The 26,159-nt window shown below is 39.0% G+C and overlaps 1 protein-coding gene across 3 annotated transcripts in view; it reads right to left on the bottom strand.

Annotated features, from left to right (window-relative positions):
- Positions 1 to 595: 595 nt before the first annotated feature.
- The window catches only part of spon1b (spondin 1b), a 97,724-nt gene continuing 72,160 nt past the window's right edge, over positions 596 to 26,159 (bottom strand). For all 3 annotated transcript variants that reach the window (XM_044356351.1, XM_044356352.1, XM_044356353.1), the window contains 10 exons: positions 24,976 to 25,040; positions 22,614 to 22,815; positions 19,103 to 19,243; positions 18,454 to 18,529; positions 13,390 to 13,572; positions 6,961 to 7,131; positions 5,170 to 5,337; positions 4,847 to 5,005; positions 3,073 to 3,342; positions 596 to 2,980 (listed from right to left, as the gene is read on the bottom strand). In XM_044356351.1, the coding sequence (XP_044212286.1) occupies positions 2,820 to 2,980; positions 3,073 to 3,342; positions 4,847 to 5,005; positions 5,170 to 5,337; positions 6,961 to 7,131; positions 13,390 to 13,572; positions 18,454 to 18,529; positions 19,103 to 19,243; positions 22,614 to 22,815; positions 24,976 to 25,040 (1,596 nt within the window). In that variant the 3' untranslated portion in view covers positions 596 to 2,819. The remainder of the gene's footprint in view (positions 2,981 to 3,072; positions 3,343 to 4,846; positions 5,006 to 5,169; positions 5,338 to 6,960; positions 7,132 to 13,389; positions 13,573 to 18,453; positions 18,530 to 19,102; positions 19,244 to 22,613; positions 22,816 to 24,975; positions 25,041 to 26,159) is intronic.

Raw genomic sequence — 26,159 nt, 5'->3', positions numbered from 1 at the left:
AAATATTGTATTATTTTCTTCTGACCTGATCAAAACCCAATATGTAGAAATGTATTGTGTGGTAAAATACAGTAATGACTATAACAAGCTGTCTTGTTACAGCAATGTAGTAAATATTTCATGTTTTTCATATTACATGTGCTATGCATTAAAAAACATTCCTTATGTTTGAAATGTATATTTTAAAGATCCCCCCAAGACATGTATTAAGACAAATAAAAATATTCTGCTTGGAGCAATAATGTATGTCTGATATGGTTTCTCCACAAAAATAGTATAACTATCATGTTAAAATCCTTAAAATGACGCCTATGAATATGTAAATATATTTAAGTTTAACTGCTGGACACAAGATGTCTCCTACTTCACTGTAAAGTTTTAAAAATATATATCATCATACAGACACACCACTGTGTCTGTGTATTCTACAATGGCATCAGTTCAAAATCATGTTTATAAAGACATTCTTTTCTTTTAATCTATGAGGGATTTTTTTGATGAAATTCTCATGAAAGATAATTTCTTATAAAAAGTCAATTGACATCTATGAGGTCTCCTGGACCCCAAAAAGAACAAAACCAGTTCAGAGACATCATGATTTTAACATTTACATTTTTTTTTATTGTAAAGGTGGTTTCTTACAAAACAGTCACGTTATAGAGGCAAAGAAAGAGGCCTGAAAACAAAAAAAAGTGAGGCCAAGAAAGTCAGAGAAACAAAAATAGAACTTTGGTGGTGACAAAAAAACAGCAACATAATCTGCTAAGTAATAATCCAAAAAGGTTTTACAGATCATTTTTATCATGGCAACACAATGGAATGCACAATAATGAAAAACAAACAAACATGGGAATAAAGTGTGTTGTAACCAAGGCCCCAGTAACAGTCAGTTGAGCTGTCCTGCAGTTTGTAAGGAATGTTTTCCAAACCATCTCTTTTGCATCCACAACACTGTGACAGTGCAGCACAGCACATGTGTAAGACGTGACACTTCTAAGGCTCCATCTGTGTTTTTAGGAACCAACAAAGGCAGATACAGTCATTTAGCTATCTGTTTTTAGACAATAACTACAGCTGATAAAGCATAATGTCCAACCAAAAATAATCATCTTTGCACATGCTAAAATAAAGTCTTCTGACAGAGTGAGAGCTATCGCAGGCTTAATGCTACATCAGCTGAAACAACAGATAAACAGCAGTACAGTATATAAAGACTAATTTTAACAGTATAAAACATCTCCATTTAAATGTATCTGTTTATTAGGGAAAGTGGTTTTTAGTAATTACATAGTAGTGTCATTTATAAGTGTTGGTTAGATAGTAGATATACAGTACATCCATGAGTCTTGACAGACTTCCTGTGTTAGCATCTATGTCTTGCAAAAAAAAAAAAAAAAAGAAATCTTACATCTTCAGTTTAGGCTGTTCATGATTTTTTTTTCTCATGTGAGTAACAGTTGACAGCTTACAATAAGTCATTCAAAGGTTTTCTTGTGACTTTAAAAATATGATTTAGAGGGAAATATATCACTCTTTTCTCAGGATTCCTGGGATTTCTCCCCATAAATGAAGTTTGGTTTCAAACACCCAATAATTAATCCTAAATGCTCTTTATTCACATTTTCTGATGTTATTATTCAGCTTATGTTGTAGGATCTTTGGTGGAAAAAAATGCACATGCCAACAAACTGAATCTTCTGTACTTCTGTTTTTCAGCACACCCTCTTAAAGGTATAGTTTGACTTTTTAGAAAACACACATATTCACTTTCTTACTAAAAGTTAGATGAAAAGATTGATGACATTCTAATGTTTGTGTGCTAAAAATTAAGCTACAGCCAGCAGGTGGTTAGCTTAGCTTAGCAAAATGACTTGAAACAGGAGGCCTTTTGTAGAGATTAAACAAATGAGATATAATTAGTGTGCTTTAGAGGTGCTGGTAGGTTGATTTGTTACCTTTGGACAAAGCCCAGCTAGCTGTTTCCCTGTTTCCACTCTTTATGCTATGCTAAGCTAACTGGCTGCTAGCTGCAGATTCATATTTATGGTAAAATAGGACATATGTGTATCTCAAAATGTCAAACTACTCCTTTAAGATTTCATTCACAGATTTTGCATGCCACTTAACACTTACTCTAAAAATATTTTGACATTTTAACATGGAAATAGTTGAAAGTAACTGCTACAGCTAATCCACTTATATTATCGCTTATATTTCAGGGTCGGACTACAGCTAAGACAGTTGCATGGTAGCATTAATGACGTTCTTAGGAGGGCGTCTTTTTTGACATGCCAAAAATCCAGGGTTCCTGCTGGTGTTTTTCCTAGAAAATGGAGCAGATGTCATTGAAAATTCCTGGTTAATACTGGATTCCAAATTTCCAGTACTCAACCCTTTTTCAAGCCCCATGGGCCAAAATACTAAAAGTACACACAAGGTAATGATATGTTGATGGGAAAGCTACTGTACTACAATTGTTTTTTCTCTAATTCTTGAAGAGAACATTTTTTTGCAGGACACAGACATCACTCTCTAATACTTCCATAGTGGTCTAAAGAAAAAGTCAGCCTTGTCAGCTAAGTGTCTACAATGGCTTCACTAAAAACACATCATCTTCTCCTCTATTCCCTCTCTTAAGTCTTCCTTCTTTCCTCCTTCTCTATTCATCCAGCTCCCTTTTTCTCCATGACAAACTATCCCATCATCCAACCCTCAACATCCCTGTACACAAAAAAAGTGAATCCCCCTCCTCATCTTTATCAAATAAACCCAGATTACACGCTGCTCCCCTCCTCTCCTCTGTAGCTCAGTAGTGCTCCCTAGCAGGGATGAACGTTACAGGCACGGATCTCCTTCCGGTCCTTACAGCTGGCCAGTGAGCCCTTAGCTCTTTTCTTCACCAACATGAAACGCTCCTGGATCCCCCCTCCGCATGGTTTGGTACAGTCCATCCAGCTGGTCCACGGCTGCATCTTGCAACCTGTTGGAACAAATGCTAGACATCTCACCTGTGGTCTCGTGTAGCAGCTTTAATAGGCTACAAATAATGTATAACAGATTATCACCACCAACCTGCCTGTTCTTCCACTGCTGCATCTCTTCCCTGTTTGCCCCTTCTTCTCCTCTTGCCTCCACCTCCCCCTCCTCCTCCTCCTACTATCTCCTTTTGTTTCGTCCGGCACTTCCTAATCTTGCATTTCTTCCTCTGGATGGTCTCGGGACAAGCACTGCCCCCAAACTGCGGCTCCAGTTTGACCATGCGGGTTCGGATGGTGTGTCCTTTACCGCAGGACTTGTTGCACTCTGACCACTCCGACCACTCGGACACCATGCAGTCGATGGCTGGATGGAGGGACAGAATTAAGGAAGAACAGACGGAGAGGTAAAAAACAAGGGGAAATGACAGAAACAGAAGAATAAAGGAGAGTCAGATAATAAAAAAAAATGAGAATGATAGACTACGAACAAATATAGGCACAGAGGAAAAAATATTATAGCAGTAGGGGGCATGTTAAATAAATATTGAAATGCACTTTAGGCAGTGGTGAGGTGCATTTACTTAAGTACCGTGCTTGAGTATTTCCAGTTTACCTCTCCACATTTCAAAGGAAAATATTGTACTTTTTACACATCTACATTTATTTGTCACCTATAGTTACCAATTATTTTCCATATACAAAACCTGTCATCAGTTTATAAAACATTACACTGAGTCATAGATACATTAAACAAATCATCAGTATGTCAAGTGTATGTACAGCATGTGCAACATTAAGATGCTGTTTACACGTCAATGCATCAATAGCAATAATCCAATAATATAGTTTATAGTAATATAACATATAAAGGGGGCGTATTAACCTACATAATAAGCACTTTACTCATGATACTTCCTGTATATTTGCACACCTCCTTTTACTTACAGTAACACGTTGAATGCAGGACCTCTACTTGTAATGGAGTATTTTAACACTGTAGTATTGCTACTTTTACTTACGTAAAAGACGAGAATACTTCCTCCACCTCTGACTATACAGTAATTGTATAGAATAAATCTGGTCAACTAAAGTGTGGCAGGTTTGGAGGACATTAAGTTGACACCCATAATAACAGAATTCTTTTATGTAGTTTAAATAAATAATGTAATTGTACATATATTTACAGTGTTGGCCACTATTTCAGCTATGAAAGCATCTTTCTTGCCAGTATAATGTCTGAGTACTGAGGATGCAGAACAGAATCTATTAGAGCAACATGAGCAGGCAGATGGACAGGCAGGTTATTAGTGTTAACACTGAGGTGAATGCACCAGAAATCCATTTCTATAGTCCATTGCTTTACAAAACTATGTGTGTGTATGTTGATAAGGAAAGAAGTTCAAAGTTGAACCAGAAAGTACCTCCACAAAATAAAATTGATATTTACAACAAAGTTGGTGTGAAAATGTTAGTTATTCTTTAATTTCACCCACATTAAGTGGTTTATGGTGAAATCACTGCACACCAGGAGGCTTGTATTAATCTTTTACTTAAAGGTCCTGCACACCCACACATAGGTTTTTAGTTTTTAGAAAAGTAGCGGATTAGGCCTCTGCTCAGGTTTAAGGCAGGAAGAGTTACACTGGGAATGATACAATGTCCCCAGACTGTACATATGCTGTACTTGTATAATAAAGGTGTCATTTTTCCCACCTTGACAGGTGCAACAACACTAACAGAACAGTCAGGATGATGTCAGTCAACCCTAACCCACAGTCTGCACTGGTGTGAAGGGAATTTAAAAATGTGTCCCTGCTTTTTGCTTTACCTCCCTATTTATGTAAAGAAATAACACTTCAGTTACTTACGACACTCAGGCAGCATACACTTCTCTGTCTGCTCCAGCTCCTCAGTACACTCTGCAGGATCTGACTTCAGCATCCTCTGACGTGTTCGAATGCCCCGCCCGCACGTCACGCTACACTCACTCCAATCCGACCAGGGTGACAGCATGCACGGGATGGTATCTGTGAACAAACACACAAGCATCATATCATATCAGTATCGCTCTTATCCGTTACACTGAACTGAATTGAAACGTGAGTGTAAATTGCAGTCATTTACAAACTAATGCTCATGTATATGATCATATAATAAATACATTTTTATGAATAAGTAATTGTTGACTCACGGCATTCTGGCATCATGCATTTCTCCACTTCCTCCACCTCCGTCTTACACATTGATCCATCTACAGGAGGCATCTTCATCATGCGCTCACGTCTTCTCATGCCCAACCCGCAGGTGACGCTGCAAGGATCCCACTCTGCCCACTCAGTCACCACACAGCTGCTGGGTGCTGTGGGGAAAGACAAAACGACACAGGAAAAGACAATATCAGTGTTATTCAGATCAAGTTTCAAGGTTAAACAAGTAGTTTAATTGTTGGGGAATATGTTCATCATCACTATTATCTCTCTTTACTTTTATATCAGAATTTTAAATGAGTCATTTTTTCTACACTAACAAGTCTCAAATTATTTGTGTAGGTTATGTTCCTGCCTCTCGAATAGAGAGAATTGCTCTGATTGAAGTGTCAGTCACAAATGTGGTATGTAAATGGGCTATATGAAAATGAACAGCAATGTCAAAAACTTCAGCAGTGAGTCCAGGTTGTGTGACATTTGAGTCAATGTTTACTGCCAACCCCCCCCCCCCCCCCGTCACAACATTACCAACCTACAACCTGTCAAACCAAATGAACTTTGCAGAGCTGATTTCATTTGAGTTTGAGTCTTCCAAATGTAGTAAATGTGATAAAAATGGCAAAACCTAAAGATGGGTGCCTACATTACTTTTAATAATGGGCATACAGTAATGCAGTGCTCAGCAAATAGCGGCCCATGGGTCAAATCCAGCCCTGCAGCAAAAATATTTGGCCCCCTGATGAAAGTTTTGACTTTCATGGTTTACATCAAAACTTGCATAATTTTTCACAAATCTACTGTAGATAACAAAATAAACACAAGGTTCCTGTAAATCCCAATTATTGTAATAGAACCAGAGTATAGGAAAACACTGTTTTGAACATGTTTCATGATAAAACAATAGTATGGTTTTAAATTTTACATTTAACAACACAGCTACCAGTAGTGTATATATTAGCTATTGATCCTTCGGTAGTTTGTAAACCAAAAGGTACCAGATAAAGTGGAGCTACATATTAATGCAGTTTAGAACAAAAATTAAAATGCACTCCACTTCATGCACCTGTAGGGTTGAATGTAACTAACATCTGGAAGTACAAGTCATCAGACAGTGAATTGATGCAGTATATACACTACTGTGCAAAAGTTTTAGGCACTAAAAGTAAAGTGAGAATGCTTACAAATATATTGCTATAAATTGTTTTAATTTATCAATTAACTTCTTACAAGGTTGAGTAAACAGCAGAAACCTAAATGAAATCAATATTGGCTGTGAGCAGCTTTGCCTTTAAAACAGCAGCAGTTCTCCTCTGAACACTTTAACACAGTTTTTCATGGTAACTTGCAGGTAGGTTGTTGTAACCATCCTGGAGAAAGAATGTTCTTCTGTGGATTTATTATTTAGGCCATCTCAGATGCTTCTTGTTGCTGAAAATAGTTCTTTATGACTAACTGTATGCTTGGGGTCATTGTCATGTCATAAATAAATTTGGGTCCGATCAGACACCTCCCTGATGGTATTGTATAATGGATAAGAATCTAAACATCTAGGGTGCCTAAATCTTTCGCACAGTACTGTATATGATAAAAATGTAACTGCTGAATCAAGTTAAAAGCAGAGTTGATTTGGCCACATCACAGAGAAAAATTAGGGTAATTTAGAAAATTGCAGTTTCTTGTTCATGCTGCTTTGATTTGTTGAACTTTTAAATGTTAAATTCCTGACAAAAACACTCACACACCCACTCACACATACAGTATTCAGAAGGACTCACAGCATTCGTCGTTGACGACACACTTCTCTGTCTCCTCAGTGTGGAGCTGGCACAGTGAGCCATCCTCAGGATACTGTTTGACATAACGCTCTCTGGACCTCATCCCCATCCCACAGGACACACTGCAGGCCGACCAGCTGATCCACTCCGACATCATACACGTTGACGGCTCTGTCCACCGGGAAGAGAAAAAAAGAGCAAGATCTACTAAGCAATAGATACTATAAGAAGAATACCTCTTTTCTCTTTGTTAGACATTGGTTATTATGGGGGAAAGTTCTGTATTCTTTGTACTTGAGCTGTGTTTAAAAAAACTTGCTAGTACTGTTAGGATTTGCAGGTGCAGCTTCCTTGCTATTTGTCATTGTTACCAGTACATAAGTAGATCTACTGCTGGACTAAACCATTTATTTCAATGAGTAATACCAACAAGCTAGTTTTGGTCAAACAAAACAAAGGAGTCAAAATATCCCGGTGTTCCATATAGATTTAATTAAAAACAGCTAAAGTAGTATGTTAACAGTCAACCACTCAGTTAACTGGTTTCATAAGTGCATTTAACCGCTTTCATAGGTGCAACATGTGTAGAGATACATAAAGGGGAGCAACACAATGTGAATGAAAATTGTGATTAAGAGGGTTCATAACTGAATTTATTGATTTGGTACCCAGAGCCAGTCATGATAACTGGATGAATTATTCATAAGCTAAGGAACAGTGTGTTTGTAGCTCCTTCAGCTATGGATATCGCATATTTTATGAAAGGAAAGGAGACACTGGCATCCCAGAGTTTTTTGCCCAAGTGATGTTAAGAGACTATTTACAATTTTCAGTCACACACGGAGACCACTTTGCACTGTTTAATGACCAAGATAGACAACGGGGTATGTGATTTAATTTTCAGTTCCAACAAGTAACATTTTTCAGTGGATCGACTATGCATAACAGCCTACATAATATGACATGGAGAGAATGCCCAGTACAAGTGTAACTGGAAAATTGTAGTTTCATCTTCTATCAGCACTAAAGCGGCCATTTATTATTTCCTCCCTATGCTTTCCTTGGTCACATGATGTTTTTTATAAATGTAAAGTGTTAAGGAAAACAACATAAATACTTCATATACTGTAATTAGGGCTGTGACTAATAAATCTTTTTTTTATCTATTTATCTGCCGTTTATTTTCTCCATCAGTTGTCTGGTCTATAAAACATCAGAAAACTGTGAAAAATGTCCCTCCCAGTGTCCCAGACTACAATTTGATGTCTTCAAATGTCAAAAACACAAAGATATCCAATTTACTATAATGTAAGGTCAAGAAGAAGCAGCAAAATCTCACATTTGAGAACCTGCAACCATTGAAATTGGGGGGATCCAACCATCGCCCCACCTTCAACGGCCAACCCAATCTACCACCTCCCACAAAGAACATAAAGGTGCAATGGTATGGACGACAAAAATTACTAATAAATGAATACATAAATAAATCCTGAAATGAATAAATAAATAACATTTTAAATTGTAAATGACAAGTACACATGTACTTTATAAACAAATGATGATGAAATATATAAGTAAAGCATAATTGAGTGAAGAAATGCATAATAATAAATCAATGTTGGTAATTCATGCAAACAAATAATGTTGCTTTGTTGATTGTTGATTTCATTTATTTCTACAATTCTACACATATACATGCACTGATTTCTTTATTTCTATGTGTTACTGAAGTAGGCAGTGATAACCTCCCTGTAAACTAAAATCGATTACTTTGCCTTGCTAGTGGTTAATAAAGCTAAGCTGACTGTTACACCTGCTACAAGTGTTAGCTAGCTGCAAGATCAATCGTCCTTTACAGGGAGGTTAGTTCAAAGTTGGAAAGTGCCATTTCCAAAAAAGCTCTTCCTCAGAAACTGCTTCAACTCTCTTTTAATAAGGTAGTAGCCTGAGGGACAGTCAGCATGGGCCTGAGGAAGTGGAAGTCAATATGTATGACCCTGGCTTGTATCAGCTGAAAAAAGAACTGCAGCTTCTCAGGCTTAACAGGGCTTCACTCTGGTGTATTTTATCACTATTAGCCAGCATGGCGCTTCAAGATCTCCCTGTTCTTCACTTACAAAGAGCCACTGTGCAAGTCTAACTGCCCCTCATTGTTGTCTTCTTTAAATGGCTTTTCTTAGAGTGGAGCTTTGGTGCAGATAGTATATTAAAAGTGAGAAAAAGAGACTGTGAAAAAGAGACGATTATGCCAGAACAGACCTTGCAAATAGGATTTTTTTTTTATTTTTTATTTTTAGAAATGATGGATGAACTTTGAGCAACATAGCATGGATTTTCTTTGACTCGAAAAACTTGACTCTCTTACACTCTCTGCCTTCCAACAAACTGAGAGCAGCACTGCTTACCGGTTGTGGCCTAATAAACCAGAACTAAGTGAATCATTAATAAAAGATACAGGTATCTCCAGCTCGGATGAGGCCTCCAGAGAGACAGAGTGTTTCCCAGGAATATTAATCACCCTCTGCATTGACCCCCATCCTGCCCCAGCATGAACCCCACAATTATCAATCTCACAGCGCACGCTAACGGAGCGCTAAATGAAAACAAAGGAGAGATGCTCAGGAACAAAAAGCTATCCGTGTTGCTGTCTGATAATCGATACGAGGAGCAGTGAAGGGTGGGAGTGTGTCTGTGTGTGCGTGAGGAGCTCTTTCAGCCTTGAACAGCCTGAGCTTCACTCGTCTGATGACTGGTAGACATTCCGGGAGTGAGGGAAGAAGAGTGAGGAGGGGAAGACAGCCGTTGACTGCGTTGCCTCTCAGCATTTGTTCCAAAATGACAACTTCACTGGAAATTGGACAAAAGCAAACTCCTGGGGTTTTGTGCTCATGTGAGTTTGTTTGCTGGATGGGGGGGAGGGGGGTTGTTACTCACAGTAAAGAGCATCATACTGACAACTTTGATGGAAATCAGAGGGAAAAGTTTCTCCTTTGACAACAACAGAGACAGACTGACGGAAGGAGGAGAAAATAATGAGGGGCAAGTCGACGCTAATTTGCTGAAAACACATCTGTTATCATCTTTGATACTTGGATTACCGTGAACTGTGAACATGCACTTTGTTAAATATGTTTGTGTGTTTGGATCTAAACTTGAATTCTGAATCTTAATTAGATTCCTGAACACAATCCTCCTGTATTCCCTGTTATCTTTACCATAACAATGAAAGTATGGTGCGTTGATTTCTTTTAGTTAAAGATAAACACAATCAAATCCTGGTTTAAGCATCCTGGATGCAGGAGGCCGCTCAGCATTAACAGCTAATCCACATAATCTTTTATGTTTCAGTGAAGTAATTAGGGTATCCAATCACCAGTGTTTACTCTGGGTAATTAGGGATTTACTGTATTTTGTGACATATCCTGTTTTTGTAACCATATCATCTTCAGGGATCTATCCCGTCAGCTCCTGGTTAGAAATTCTCCTTTTAATCACAGAGCTGCCTCCTGTTTCCTTCTGTTTTACCTGTTTCTTCACAATGTGTATAATCCCTCACAACAATAACCCCAATTGTCATCTAATGGCTGCACAATTAAATTTCTGGTTAAAATAATTCCAACGGGCTGTGAAACATAAATGAGGCAGCAGCTTTGTGTTTTCACTACAGATTCCATCGGTTTAAGCCAAAATGAACCATCCACAGTCACTGAGTCGGTTTTTGTCACGATGAGATAAATACCTGAGCTTTAATCTGCTTATTATTTTGAGGGTTCACTGATCGCCCCTCTTGTTAATAGGAAATGAACGCCTCAAACTCTGAAAAGATTAGAGCAGAAGAAATGTAATCTTTGATGCTTCTTCGTGTAATGAAGTTCAGAAGGAGAGAAGGATATCAGTGTGTTTATATTCATGCAATAAAAAATACCTTTTTTGACAACTATAGAGGTTAAAAGAATTCTGTCTGCAAAAGCACGTCTTTCAAAGAGGGAGGTCAGAGAGAGTTCAGCGGTGTACGCTCTCGAGACAACTTGGTACGTGTGTTTTTGTGTGTATAAAAGATTGGATGTTTGAGTATCCTGTATATTATGTACGTATATCCTGTATAAATTACCATTATGGGCCAACATTTTTGCATAACTGCAATTTTTTAATTTAGCAAGTTTTTTACTAAAACTGCTGCAGGAAACGAGCCAAGCTGCACTTCATCCGATCTGCATGAAGTGCAGCTAAATAAGATCTGACGCCGGGCTGGATTGACATGTGTGGAGAGCAATCAAGCTCAAAAGAAAATGTTTTCTGCTGCAGAACTTTGTACATCAGTCAAAGAGGAGACACTTTCAGAGCTGCAGCCGGGAAAGGCTATATGTGAGAAAATATGAGTAAAATATCCCGATGCTGCCAGCTCAACAAAAAGATCGATGATTGAATGAGTTATCAAAAATAATGAGGGAGTTTTTTGGTAAACTTTTGAATTCCTTTGACTGTGTTATTAGTGTAAATAAAAACAACATAGCAGGAACACTTCAGTATTACTGTCTGATGGATACAGAGAGGTAAAAATTGTCACATTGCTGCTCTTTTGGGTTGTGATGTAGTGCTGAATAAAAGGCCAATGTAAAGTAATTTGTCTTTTAATTCGCTGCAACATTGTTTTCCGCTGTCACTGAAGCATTTTCATTGTCTGAACCATGTGTCACTGTTTCTCTCTATGTGTGCTGTCTCTCACTCATTGTTTCGATCTGGCTCTAGTCTCTCCCTGTTTGTGTCTCTGATAAAAACAGAATGTTTACCAGACGTAAAATTTTAGACTTTACACTTACACTTTCCTCTGAGGCTGTTGTTAGTCAGTAGGCATAAATCAGTTGCAGTGGCTATCTCTATGAATTTATTCCCTCCTCTCTTATTTTACAATTTATTTCATCTTTTTCTTAATTACATTTTCACAAATTCTATCCATATTATTTGTTTACCTGCACAAAACCTTGGTGCAGTCCTAGATAATAAGGACAAATGCAATTTAACATCCATGCTAACTGCCCTGTGAGGCTGTGGCACTTGTGGTGCTTTGAAAGGAAAGGGATTACAATTCACCTTCTGGGAACATGAATGTTCAAAACATACCAAATTTCATTACAACCCATTAGATAGTTATTGAGATAATTCAGTCAGCACCAAATGGTGGCCAGGTTGACATTAACATCTCTAGAGCACTGTCACTAGCGTGGCTAAAAGGAGAATTAGTGTTATGCATAAACCATATTTATGTTTCCGGCACTCTTTGCAGTTGCAGTATTGTTAACTAGGTATTTCTGCCATTGTTGACCACAGCTTGCACTCCTTTTGGTAGCTGTAATATTAAAGAGGTCATAAGATGCCCCTTTCCCAGTTTAATATTTTCATTTTCGTGGTCTATTTACAAACATTTGCATGTTTTAATGGTCAACTTGGTTACAGCTGTACAAGGCATGGATGCAGCCCCTCTGTCTCACTCAGCCTGAAACAGGCTGTTTTGTGTCTGCTCAATGTCCCTCTCTTCTGACTGTTTTCTGAGTGACGCATGCTCAGGCCAATGACAGGTAGGCTAATGGATTGTAGCTTGCTGGAGCTAGATAAAAACAGGGCTCTGGGTAAAACTCACCTGTAAATTGTGATGGCCACCACTGTAGATAATATTATCCAACCTTTGGAAAGCTGTGCAATGACAAATTTACTTCCTAACATCCAACAACTGTACAGTGTTTCCTCCGTGACTGTCTCTCCTGTGCTTCGCTCTGTGTGTATGATCCCCGCCCTCAGTGCTGAGTGTATAGTTCTGGCATCACAACATTACGAAAGCCCAAACGGCTTGTTTAAAGGCACAGTTTTTGAATACGGGCTGTGTGCATTTCTCTGTGGACTGAGCGTTTTGATGCTTTCACAATATTTATATAGCACCTAGACCTGCTTTATTCAAAAAAGAAATGGAAATCTCCCTTTTTACGATATGTCCCCTTTAATACTTAATACTGATACTTGTAAGAAATGGTGTGCTCCAAGTTTTCACAGTATTAATGGTCTTAAGTGTTTTAAGGCTTCCCTTTTCGGCATTGTTCTGAAGGAATGAAAGAGCAGTCATCAATTTAAGAATGAAAATAAAGAATTATCTGCTCTCCTGCTTTGGCTTCTGGTAGTGCTTCCACACCCCAAAATACATGTTATTAATTGAAGGAAAACTAGCCAAATCCTCCATTATTTATATCTATATGATTCCATAAATGAACTGCATCCCACACAGCCACAGTTAACAACTACACTTGCTCAAGGACATCTCAGAAGTGGTTGTCGAGCAAGGGTAGAGTGTACAGTTCTCTAGCTGATGATTGAAAACTGTGGCTCTGTTACTTCTAGGTAACCATTGCACTGTACATGTGTGTGTTTGTGTGCGCTCACCCTCAACACTGCATCCCGGGCCCATGCAGGGCTGGAAATCTTGAGTGTGGGGACACGGCACGCTGAGGTCCAGCTGGGCTTTAAGCATCCTCTGCCTCATCCTGCGGCCTTTTTCACAGGTGGCGCTGCTGCATGCCGACCAGGGAGACCAGCCTGAGTAGATACACGTCTCCGGTGTGTCGTCTAAGAGAGGAAGACAGAGCGATGGTGAGTTGACGGAGGGCAGACAGAAGAAAAGGAGGAATTTTAATACTTTCATTACGTTTCTCTCACATGGTCATCATTAGCAGATACAGTTGCTTTTACAAAGCTTTATTTTCTATTTCCTTCCACTAAAGAATCTAAGCTCATTTGTCAGATGGGAGGGGAGGGTGAGGGATGAGGGATGAGCTTACATTGATTATTTAACATTGTATCCAAAGGTGATTACCGCATGTGGAGGACCACAAGAGAGTGACATCTAAGGGGGGAGAAGAAGGAGCAGAGGGACAGAGTCGGAGAGAAAGAGAGGAGTGTGATTTGTGAATGTCTTGTCCAATTATCAGCAGTAGCAGCACTACAAGAAGTACTGGGGGTACTGGCTTCAATTAATAATGCTCTCTTGGGGTTTCAGAGAGGCAGAGAAAATGAGAGGAGAGGCGAGAGAGAATATATCGTCAGGCCTCTGGGACAAACCTGAGTGGGTCCAATTCTCTGGGATACAGTGTAATGACAGAGGGGAAGAAAGAGTTAAGAAAGGAGCTGGAAAAATGCAGAAAGGACGGTAAGAAGAGAGTTGGGTTGATGTGTAAGTGAAAGCAGTGACACCCCAGGCGGACCAGCCAGAATGGATACTCGTCCCTTGTAGTGTCATCTCAAACAGAGTAGAGGGGAAACAAGGGAGAAAGAGAGGACAGGTAGAGTAAGAGAGGAGGGAAAAGGAGTAGGGGAAAGAAGCAAATGGTTCATGACTGACTGAGGAAGACATTTATTAGATCCTTGTTAAGAAATCTGCTGTATGAGCAAAATCCTGGACCATACCCATGGACACTTACAGTTAAAATAGGGACAAAGCATCTGTGTGCAAAACAAATACTGTTATGCACTGGTCTACCCTGGTCTGTCCGGGTAAGACTGATCCCTGTAAGGCCAAATGCCCATTCAAGGATGACTTGTTCAAAACTATAACCCATTTACAGAGTGACAACAACACTAGATACGAGACATGTCTGTTCCAAAAACAAACCTTATCTCCTACAAAATACACAATATATACAATACCAGTCAAAAGTTTGGACACAACGTCCCATTCATTTGAATGAGAAAGTGAGTCCAAACTTTTGACTGGTACTGTATATAAACTCAGCACAAAAAGTAAGGAAATTTGTGTTTGGTAGATTATTTCTTTGTTGTAACAATGCTTCTTGGCAATAAATCTTATACCGTTGGAAAGCCTGTTTATATCCCTTTTAAATGGTGCCACATTTGTAAGGAACATTCATTTGTGGGATGAGCAGCAGAGCTGAGTATGTCGGTTGCACCCATGAAAAATATGCCAAATCTTCTCTGCCAATGCCAAACAGCTTATTCTGCCATTGACTCTTGTTTGGTGTTTGGTGGATTGGATGATTGAGGTTTGAAGAAACAAGACATATTGGCAATTTAACAATTTATTCATTTAACAAACAGGAGCCCCAGTGGCGTGTTGAAGAATGATACACAGCTACAACAGCCTGGTACTTCCTCCTCATGCTGGTCACCAGCCTGGTCACACACTGCTGTGGGATGGCATCCCATTCTTCAACCAGCATTTGTCACAAGTCAGCCAACGTGGATGTGTTGGTCACTCTGGCACGAACAGCACACCCAAGCTGATCCCACAAGTGTTCAATGGGGTTGAGGTCAGGACTGCTGGCAGGCCATTCCATCCTCTCCACTCCCAAATTCTGGAGGTAGTCTCTGATAAACCCTGCTCTGTGGCGGCGAGTGTTGTCATCTCGGAGGATTTCAGTCACAGACTGTGGAGATATGGGATTGCCACTGGTTGCAGAATCTCATCTCGATATCTCTGCATTGAGATTGCCTCCAATGATGACAAGCCTTGTTTTTCCAGTGAGGGAGATGCCGCCCCACACCATCACACTGCCTCCACCAAAGGATGTTACTCTATTGGTGCAGTCAGCATAGCGTTCTCCAGGTCTTCTCCATACTTTGACCCTACAATCCAACTGCCGTAGGCATAATCTGGACTCATCGCTGAACATAACGTTCCTCCACATGTTCAGCTTCCAGTGCGTGTGTTGTCGACACCAGCGCAAACGGGCCTGACGGTGAAGGTGAAGTCATGGCAGGCCTCCTGGCAGCCCTATAAGACTGGAGATTGGCTGCGTGTAGTCTGTTCCAGATTGTCTGGGCAGAGAGCCGTCGGCCATATCGTCCTGCAAACCTTGACTGCAAATCTGTAGAAAACAGCCTACGGTACCTAAGTGCTGACAGGGTGAGGAAACGGTCTTCTTGGGGTGTCGTCTTCTTGGGATGCCCACTTCGCGGCCTGTCTTTGACATCCCCCGTTACATGGAACTTGGCCTTCACTTTGGAGATGGTACTAGGGCTCACTCCAAATAATGCTGCAACTTAGTTTTGCGGAACACCAGCTTGAAGTTGCCCTATTGCACGGGCCTTATCCAGATCAGTCAAACATGGCATGCCGATTCCTGGAGCAGACACCTACTAACCACTGCAGCAGGGCCCATCATGCTCACAGGTGCTGCCAATCAGGTGCAAATCAGGCACTTGATTGGCAGCACCTGGGGGTACCAGAAGCAACAAAACAGAACAAGAGTCAATAGCAACAGTAAAATAAGCTGTTTAGCATTGGCAGAGAAGATTTGGCAAATTTTTCATGGGCGCAACCCACATACTCAGCTCTGCTGCTCATCCCAAAAATGCATGTTCCTTACAAATGTGGTACCATTTAAAAGGGAAATAAATAGGCTTTCTAACAGTATGGGATTTATTGCCAAGAAGCATTGTTACTTAATTCCTTAATTTCCTTACTTTTTGTGTTAAGTTTATTATATTACTATATTATTAATTCCCTTTGACAAATATATTTGCAGTAAGTGTAATTGCTTTCTTGATTCCATTCACTTGCAAGGTGTCTCCATTCCAAGAACTGTGGCATCTTTAGCAGAGAAGTCAACGGGAGGAGGTAGAGTGGGTGGGTAGGCAAATGAAGGGCAGCACTTTGACACCAGCGACCAAGGTTCATGTCCTGTAGCTTCTGTGCTCTTAGGTTTTGGATTTTGCTTACGATCAGGAAAGATATGGTTCTGGTTAAATATTGAACAACACTACTTAACCTTACTGCCTTGAGTTGCCTTACATAATTTTGTGAGGAAATTCATAAAATACAGCAGTTTGCAGATAAGTTTAATAATGAACACTTACAAAAAGTCATTGGGGCAGCATTACGTGTCTAGGGTTGGGGTCCTATAGCCAATTTTAATTTGGATATAGTTCCCAGTTGGCAAAATAATCACATCTATTAAACTCTGTTGCTAACAAACCTCTTATTAAACATTTTATCTCTCCTTCCTCTTTTTATTAGCAAAGAGGAGGGTGTACAAAAAACACAGGTAACATTGGCCAGGTTCTCATTTTTAGTCTGTGCTGACCATCGCTCTAACTGGTTAAAATAACAAACAACAGCAGCAGATTATATCAATTGTTGCTTATTAACCCAAATTAGAGAACAGCTATAATGAAACTTGGCTTTCATCTGGTTAATGTGCTCTCCGCAAGCTGGTGTCTGCACTCAGCCACACTGTTTTGGGGTAACGGAAACATCATGCTGTAGCATTGCTCTACAACCAAGAGTGGACTGTCTTTTTGTAGTTAACAACTCCAACAGAGCTATAAGTCTGAAGATCTGATTCACATTAAATTACTCAGTTAAACTTTTGTGCTTATTATATCAATATCTTAAACGTATCAACTTAATAATTATGCATTGAGATCTCCAGCATTTGAAGTAAATAGCTTGTAAAAAATAAGTCCAGCAGGCTACACCTTTTGTTTCAGTGTGTCAGATATATTTAATCAATATTTTATATTTAATCCTGCTCATCTTATTTTCAGGTTGTAATTACATGTTGTGAAAATTAATTAGATTTTTAGAACTTCAGTCATTTGTGAACATTGAAAGTTAAACCTAATAAGATTCAATAAGACATTCAAATGGATTCAGTTGTTAAGCGGATTTGATACTGGGATTAGATGCAACAAAATGCTATTGAACCCTGAACCTTATAATTATTAGGAGACAGCGTTGAAAATATTTATGTTTTGGTTCATGTGAGATGGATTTATTTTCCTCCCTTAATGAGAAAAAATGAGAAAAGAAAGGTGTGAGACAGGAAGAGAGAACTAGACAGAAACCAAAACTTAACTTGTGTCATTGTGGTTATTGACTACATTACAGGTAAACCTCTCAGCTACACTCGGACCATACATATTTTATACTGCTGAATGCAGAAACTTCAGTGTCCAGAATTAAAGGACCTGTGATGCATCATAAATATTAAACATGTTGGATATGGACAGAATTTGCTTTGTAACAGCGGGGCTCCAACCTTCTCACAGCAGGGTGGGGACATGGACCTGCCAGATGTGTATTCTGACTATCTGACCTGAGCTCACCTGAGGCTCAACTTAAACCAGTTGTGTCTGTAATGAGCAGTCAGCTTAACAGTCGATGCATGTCAGCAGCTACGTGTGTGTCCTTGAGCATCTTAAGATACTGAATCCCCACAGTATCTGCTTAGTTTCTGAGCTGCATGACTTGATAGGAGAAGTGAATGTTTAGCAAACACAGAGTGGACCGAGAAAATGGTCTAGTGCAAACAGTGCAAAGGAATGCAATATCATGTAATGATAGGGTTTGAATAATTAGTTTAACAGCCCATCAAGTCCTTCAAGTTCATCCACTGAAACTTGTTTGGGGTTTTTCCCTGAAGAACTGTGATCAAGTGTGTGTGTGTGTGTGTGTGTGTGTGTGTGTGTATGTGTGCGCTTTTACTGTACCTTCCTCCTTCTCCTCCTGTCCAATATCAGCTACGATGTCATCTATGCTGTCTGGTACCACATTACATTGTTCTCCCTATGCAGACAAGCAAAATTGGGGTCACATACTAACAGACACAAACAAATCACAAAACCCTTTATCTAAAGCTTTATACTAGACAAAACAATCTTTGAGCAGGAAAGTTTTTGACCTTGGAAATAGTGGTTTGCCCCAAAAAACAAACTCAACATCATCACATAGTACCAGCTTCTTCCAAAGCCCTAAACCACATCTCACCGTCTTCATCAGAGTTTGGAAATGTCATGGAAATGGTTTAGTTGTCATCCCGTCAACTTCAGTTACATAACAGGTGGTTGTATATGGTTGTATACAAAACCAAAACCAAAGTCATGGCCTGGAAACCATGAATGTCTGCGTAAATTTTAGTGCAAAAAAATCTAGTAGATAATGAGATACTTCACTGGATAAGAGAATATTTCATGGGTCAGTCATGGGATCACCAAAGTTTTCATAATCTTGGCACCTTGGCACCATGGATATCTGTACCAAATGTGCTGGCAATCCATCTAATAGTTGTTGAAATATTTCAGTCTGGAGTGATGGACTGAATGACAGACAGCACACAAACTCTTACAGAATACACTGTACCTTCCTAGCAATGCGTTCCACCACCACCCTGGCCACAGAGGTAATTGCCCCTCCCTCAGGGTCGTAGAAGGGGCTCTGGGGATGATCCAAACTAGTCAGGGGTCGTATCTTCTCCTGAGGAATGGTGGGCTTGTTTGGCGACTGAAAGAGTCCGAAAAGAAGGTGAGTGAGAAAATAAGATATTAAGTGCTGTACAGTATATACAAAATTTAAAGGTGCTATAATCAGTATTTTTCTATGAACAATAGATCAAATAGCTATATATAATGTGAAATGTCATGAAAAACCCAAAGATAATTATCTTATTCTTCAGTTCTTTTCAGCTATACTGAGCATTTTAATATCTTTCAGCTCATTGTTCTGATTTTACTGCCCACGTCTTTATTGATTTGGGTCAGTCTCACCAGTCTCATCAGCGTCTTTTTCCAGCGGCAGCAGGCAGTTGCTTTCAGCAATGAAGCTCATGGCACACAGAAAATGCTAGTGACTAGCTGGTGAACTTAACTGAGCATATAGCAGCTGGAACATTTCAAGCACTCAGTAACCTTCCTAAAAAAACTAAAAAATATTTCTTAACAAAATGAGACACCAGGCGGACTTGAAATTATCACCCAGCAGAAGCCCCCTTGCTGTATTAAACATCCTATCATGAATTTCTGAGCACTACAGGGGTCTCTCAGGTTTCACTGTCATCTCCCTATGTAGTTGTCTTTGAATTTGCAATGTATTTCTAAAGGTGAATTAACCCTGACGGCTCTTTAACAATCAAGGGAAAATCAACATGCATAAATAAGACGCCACGGGTGAAGATCAGGTCATGATTTGAAGGGGAGCTATTCCCACCCTCCCACATTAGCATTGTGTAAATCATGCTCTCTGTGATGGAATGGTTGGTGTCCTCGAGGAAATATCTGCTTCAATATATTAGGTATCAAATTCGCCTGAGGGATTAGAGTCTGAGTCTTCCTCTGAGGAATGGTTAGAGTAATCAAAGTTTAACAGACAAAATTTAGGGCATGGGAATTATTTGTGGGACAAGAATATTAATCCAATAGCAGCATATAGTGTATGCATGTCTGTGAAACAGGCTTTTAAAAAGAGAACAACACCATTTCTCTTGAGGGAAGGAACATTAGAGTGGCAGTAATTTGCTAGTGGAAACTCAAATTATTATAAAGAAATAACATTACAATAGCTGCACTGATTTTATACTTGATTCTGCCCAAAAACTGTGAGGTAGTTAGGTTTCATGGGCCTGAAGAGTCCTGTATAGTCACTGTTTCTGCCATCAGCCATGTGGTCCAGAGCCCCTTCTCTGTTTGATCTCACTATGCATCATTTATATTCATTTTAACAGCCTTTTAATAAGAGATTCGTGGCATTGTTTCCAGGTGTGTGTGACAGCATGTGTGCCCATGTATTGTTAGAGCTTTAAAAAAAAAAAACCTCTACAGAGAGAAAAGATAAAAACACGTGACAAACATGAATCATTCTCTTTGTTCTTTCAGGTTAACTCAACTTTGTTGTTTCAAGTTTCAAACCAACTTTTGATTTAATATATTCAGCAGTGCTGAATAAGACAAAAGGAAGATATCTACAAAGGGAGTATTAGGGAGATATGATGTTACATCCGCAGTGCTGTAACAACAACGCCAACAATTCTCTTTTTGTAGTTTCAAGTTCACTTAAAGTTTCTTCTCTGAAGTTTTGGTTGAAAAGATCTTGTGCTGAATGAGACCAAAGAGAATACATCCATCACTTGTTTGAGACAATTAGAAACTACATTACTTGTAATGACTGAATTGCAAATGGAAAGAAACTATAAATGTCTTGCTTTTCATAGAGTGCAATTGCAAACAAGCAAAAGGGTCTTGTAGACATGTATTTCCATGTCTCTGTCTGTAGGTGGCAGTCATTTAATGTCTGCTGTGTAGTAGGATGTGCGCATTATCTGGTGGCAAACCTTCAAAAACTAGTGTTTCCAGGGAACCACTTTCCAGAGGAGTGGAAGCATACGGTATATTGTTAACTTGGAAACTGTAGTTTAAAAGACTGTCCAGGTCTTTAAAAGTACAGCAATGTCTAAGCACTGCAGGGATATATGAATGTGTTATATTCCACCTTTTATATAAAGACTGGTTCACATATGTACTGCACAATACACATGAAACAAAAGCAAATATGAAATATAGTTGTAGATAAAAATATTGTAAACCAAAGGCACATTCATCTGATTGAGAATAAAAACCTGACTCATTTCAGTGTCCCTAGAATCACAACATTTTGTGACATAGGATACAAATGCTGGACAAAATGCAAATAAACTGAGTACCAGAGTGGGTCAGAGAGCTGAGGAGACCAAACACAGACTGTTTGATAAAAAGCTAAAATTGGGGCCAGAACAGCTGAGAAACACTTAATCGTTTAAAAAGTAACAGAAGACGAATTAAAAGAGCTCTGGTTTTATATTAGTGAAGTTTTTGAAAGGTATTTACCTCCTCCCCTCAGCAGGATAAGCTCCTTGCTTATTCATGAGGTTGTAAACTATAAATAAATTGCTGTGGTCTCCAAACAGTAAGTGAATATGGATGAGCACCTTTCATTCCAAGGATGTAGAAAACTAAAGAGGATGTCTGTCACAGTAACAGACAGGTGGAAGTCAAGTGTATTGCGACGTGAGGGGTAGATATAAATACAGCTTAACACTGCCGGCAGCTATAGTTGGCAATATAACTTATAATTATATGCAATACACTTAATGACAACTGTCACATTTCATTTATCTTCTGCAGTCACACACCAGTATACCTTTGATAAGACACAGGCAACATTTGTGTCTCATACACAGTAGTATCAGGTGATGTAATACATTTTAATGTATCTTTTGTTAAGAAAAAGCAAATTAACAAAGACAGCTTTCTAATAATGGTAGCTAGGCTTGTATTTCTCAAGCTAATGTTACAGCTAATAGTTTTTTGGGGTCAGAGCTGCTTAAGACAGTAAAAATGAAACATTACCAACCTGACCTATGGCCACAAACATAAAAAACTGCATCCAATTTATATAGCTTTTGTTAGGAAAACAGCAGATAGACAACAGCTGCTTTGATCAGTATTTAGCTAGTTAATAAAGACAGCTTTTTATTTACGGTGGTTAATGACACTGACATTTCTCAAGCTAACGTTACAGCTAACGTACAGAGTGTCAGAGCTGCTGACAATATTACGAATCTAATCTCTGGCCACAAACATGCTTTTTTTTCTCATGGCTTATTTCCCCATTTTTTCTTTACGTTGAATTCTCCAGGGGTCCTGTATGATGGAAACAGCTGGTAGATTTGACACAACTGCAAAGCCTCTACTTGATGTGACACGTTTCAGGTCTCTGCCTCTAACAACATACAGTACCAGTCAAAAGTTTGTCACTTTCTCATTTGTTTAAATGAGAACGTTTGTCCAAACTTTTGACTGGTACTGTACATTTGAACTAAAAATGCATATTATATATATACCTCATATGTAACACCACCATCAGTGCCTGCATCCCAGGGAATAAGGTCTGTCACCAGCTTCTGGACCCAGCCACAGTCCTTGGTACAGAGGTCCTCTCCAGACAGTCCTACGTTCCAGTCCGGACTGGGCCCCAGCATGGTGAGGAAGGACATCAGGTGACGGGTCCGGTCCACCGAAAACTCTGCTGATGGAGCTGCTCGTCTGATGATGATGGTGGGGAATATAAGGAAAAAAGAAACAAAAGATGGAAAAACAAAGGATATATCCATTTATATAAATTAATTTTTAATTAATTAATTATTAAAATTTAAAAAATTAATTATTTTTTTAATTAATTTTTTTTATTATTTTAATGAGCCCTAAGTACATTTTGAAGGAGAAACATTGCCCTGTAACACTCTGCTATGGCAACTTTTAATTACTTCCAAAATGGGCATTTCTGATGTCATGACCTCTGACCCTTGTCACAGTCAGCTAATTGTTGGATAACTGAAGCTCAAAAATATCCAAGTAGTGGCAGGAATACTGTAGCTCCTGGCATATTCTCTCTGAATCTCAAAATCCTCTAGAAAATAATAAGATGTTTTGAAGATGTGATATCTTAATTATCACATTTTAACCAAGACATAAGTGCAAACAACAATTTTATAAACTTCTTGACCACTTTGCATGCAGTATTGAACACAATTAGCTAATATTTCCTACATCACAGTGTGAGTGTGTTATTGTGGGAGCTTATGCTTGTGTGTGAATGTTCTCATTAGTAAAAATAATAGTGGCACAATATATCGCAAATGACAGACAACGCTAGAAGGGGTAATTAAACAGATGTTTGGTGAAAGATACAGTGCATTAGTGTGTGTGAGTGTGTGTGTGTTCATGCCCATGCAGTGCTGAGGGCTAGAATTGCGATAAGTTTGTAATTGCTCTTGAACTAATTCAAAGAGTGCACAGGATGCCAGAGTGTGTGACTATTCAGACAAGTCAGCCTGGCTTTTGAGAGGCGTATAAAGGAAGGCATCCTAAAACAATTAAGAATAAAAAAATTCATACAATAGTTTCAGAATTTTAATTATAATTTATAATTTATTCAGTCTGTCAGAAATTGAACAATTTCCAATTGAAGTACTTATACTGCTAATTAAGAATTTGATACTGCACACAATGAAGTTGAGGGCATTATTCATGGAAAGGTCACACTATCAAAGATTTCTGTAACAGAGATTTCTGTTGATCATCCAGTATGTTCTAAATTATATAAATGTAGAATTTTTAATATATTACAATATACAGATCACTGAACAAGTATTGTGTATGTCTTTGTTTACTTCAAGCCAAACAGATTGCTGTGCTTTAAAAAACAAGAATAATCTGTTTGGCTTGACAGAACGCTCGGGCTGCTTCTCAGTGGCAAAAACGGACATATTGTTTTGTGGACCTCCACAATATCAACTTTTCATTAACAGAGAAAATCAGCCTTGTTTTCAGCATGGCCACCAGACCAAAAAATGTTTTAGGGACCTGAGGTTGTACAATTTTCTCAACCTATGGAGAAGAATGTAATCCCTCAGCCTAGATTAATACACTATCAGACTTGTAACTATTTCATCCAGCAGGAACATATAACATGGACTTTGTGAAGCATAGTCACAGTGAAAACATGAGGATTAAATGATTAACACATCTGTCAGGAGCTGGGGTGTGGATGACATGCTCATGGTTAACCAGTCAAAATGTGATACGTCCATTGATCAAAAAAAAAAAAAAAGGATTCAAAGGTGACCTGTAATTTGAAATCTCCCTACTTTTCGTGTAGGTACAAACTCTAATTATACTACTGCAGCTATTGTGGATCATTTTACATTTTTCAAGAGGATTAAACTGTTTTTTGAACATATGTTTGGAAACAGCAACTCCGTATGTTATACCCAATTATTCAAATAATGACATGGAGTAATGTTCGGAGTGCTGAAATTACAGATGGGAGTGAGCAATGGTTCACAACATCACCCCCCATGCTGGTTAACTGCTCCTGTGTCTGTCGAAATTGTAGTGATATTACAAACTATTTTATTTCCTGCCCAGACAGATACTGAACCAATCAAATTACAGAGCCGACATCATCAGTCAGTACCAAAACATTTCATGCCCCATGGCAAACATTAATGTTCACAAATCTAAACGAATCCCAAAAATATATTTATTTTCATTTCTTATGAAAAATGATTTTTAATTTCAGTTTGACTTTAATGCTGCTGTTACATAACATCTTGATTTTTTAATTTTTATTTTAATTTTCAATCAGATCTCTCGCAGAAGTGCCATATCCCTTTAGTAAAACTGACATTGAGCGATACTCACAGGTTGAGCGGCTGCCATGCCGGCCACTGAGCCTTAGTTTTAATGACAGTCAGTACTTCATCTCCCTGAGGAGAGAGAGAGAGAGAGAGAGAGAGAGAGAGAGAGAGAGAGAGAGAGAGAGAGAGAGAGAGAGAGACAAGAAGCAATTTGTCACTAAATGGATGACTATAAAAGGGAGAAAAAAAAAAACATTGACAGAGAAAAGTCCAAAATGACATGACTGAGGGTGAGTACTCTCATCCAAGGACAGCAAAGTATTCGACTTTTCAAAGGCTTAAGAGCCTGGACAAAGTGTGTCTCTTATCAGGACAAAATTGCTCTGTGCTGTTTTATAATAGCCGTCTGTCATTCTAGTAGGGGACCTAACTCTGCACTCAGCACAGCACCCACAACTAGTTTCTCTGTAGCATTATGGCCACTTTATGGACTGCACAACACATTATCTATCATAATGGATCGGATGTAATTATTCAGCCAAAAGCTGGAAGACAAATGGTGGACTTACTGTGGCGCAGCAGTTGATTAGAACTGAATTGGAAAGTCCAAATGTGCCCTTTTCTGGTTTAATAAGAGCCTTTATTGTGTTTTCTCCCCTTCTCCATCTTATTGTCTCACTCTCTTTTAAACACACACACACACATCTACGAATACACAAACACAAGTACAGACAAAAGTGTCAGTTTGGGATATGCCCCCCCCCCCAAAAAAGAAAAAACCCTTTTTTTCTGGTTGACTGAAGGTTCCATAGGCTCCTCTTTTCCCTGGGGCGGTGTAGAAAAAACAAGTGTGCGTGTGTGTTTGTGTGTGTTGGGTGGTCGGGTGGGTGTCTACATGTATGTGTGTCTGTGTATGTGTTTGTGTGTGGATAAAAACAGGTTTACAAGTCAGTGTCCATCTTCTCCTCAGAGCAGCCTGAGCTCTGCGGTCTCTCATGCCTCAGACCTCACTCCATCCACACACGCACATACGCACACATGCACACACACACACGCACACAGATATGTATATTAATATAGACAGCCACAGGGACAGAAACACAAAAGTTGGCATGGAGGCAAGAAGACACAAAAATAGAAGGACCAGTGAGCATTGGACAAATATTCAGACAGGTGAGATAACAGTAACAGACAATATGTGGAACAAACAGAGGATCTTTCGTGACCTGGACTTTGATTCAAATTTGT

This window comes from Thunnus albacares, chromosome 7 (assembly GCF_914725855.1).
Source record: "Thunnus albacares chromosome 7, fThuAlb1.1, whole genome shotgun sequence".
NCBI classification, from domain to species: domain Eukaryota; kingdom Metazoa; phylum Chordata; class Actinopteri; order Scombriformes; family Scombridae; genus Thunnus; species Thunnus albacares.
The sequence above is the reverse complement of the archived record's forward strand: the minus strand, read 5'-3'. Positions and strand labels throughout refer to the sequence as shown.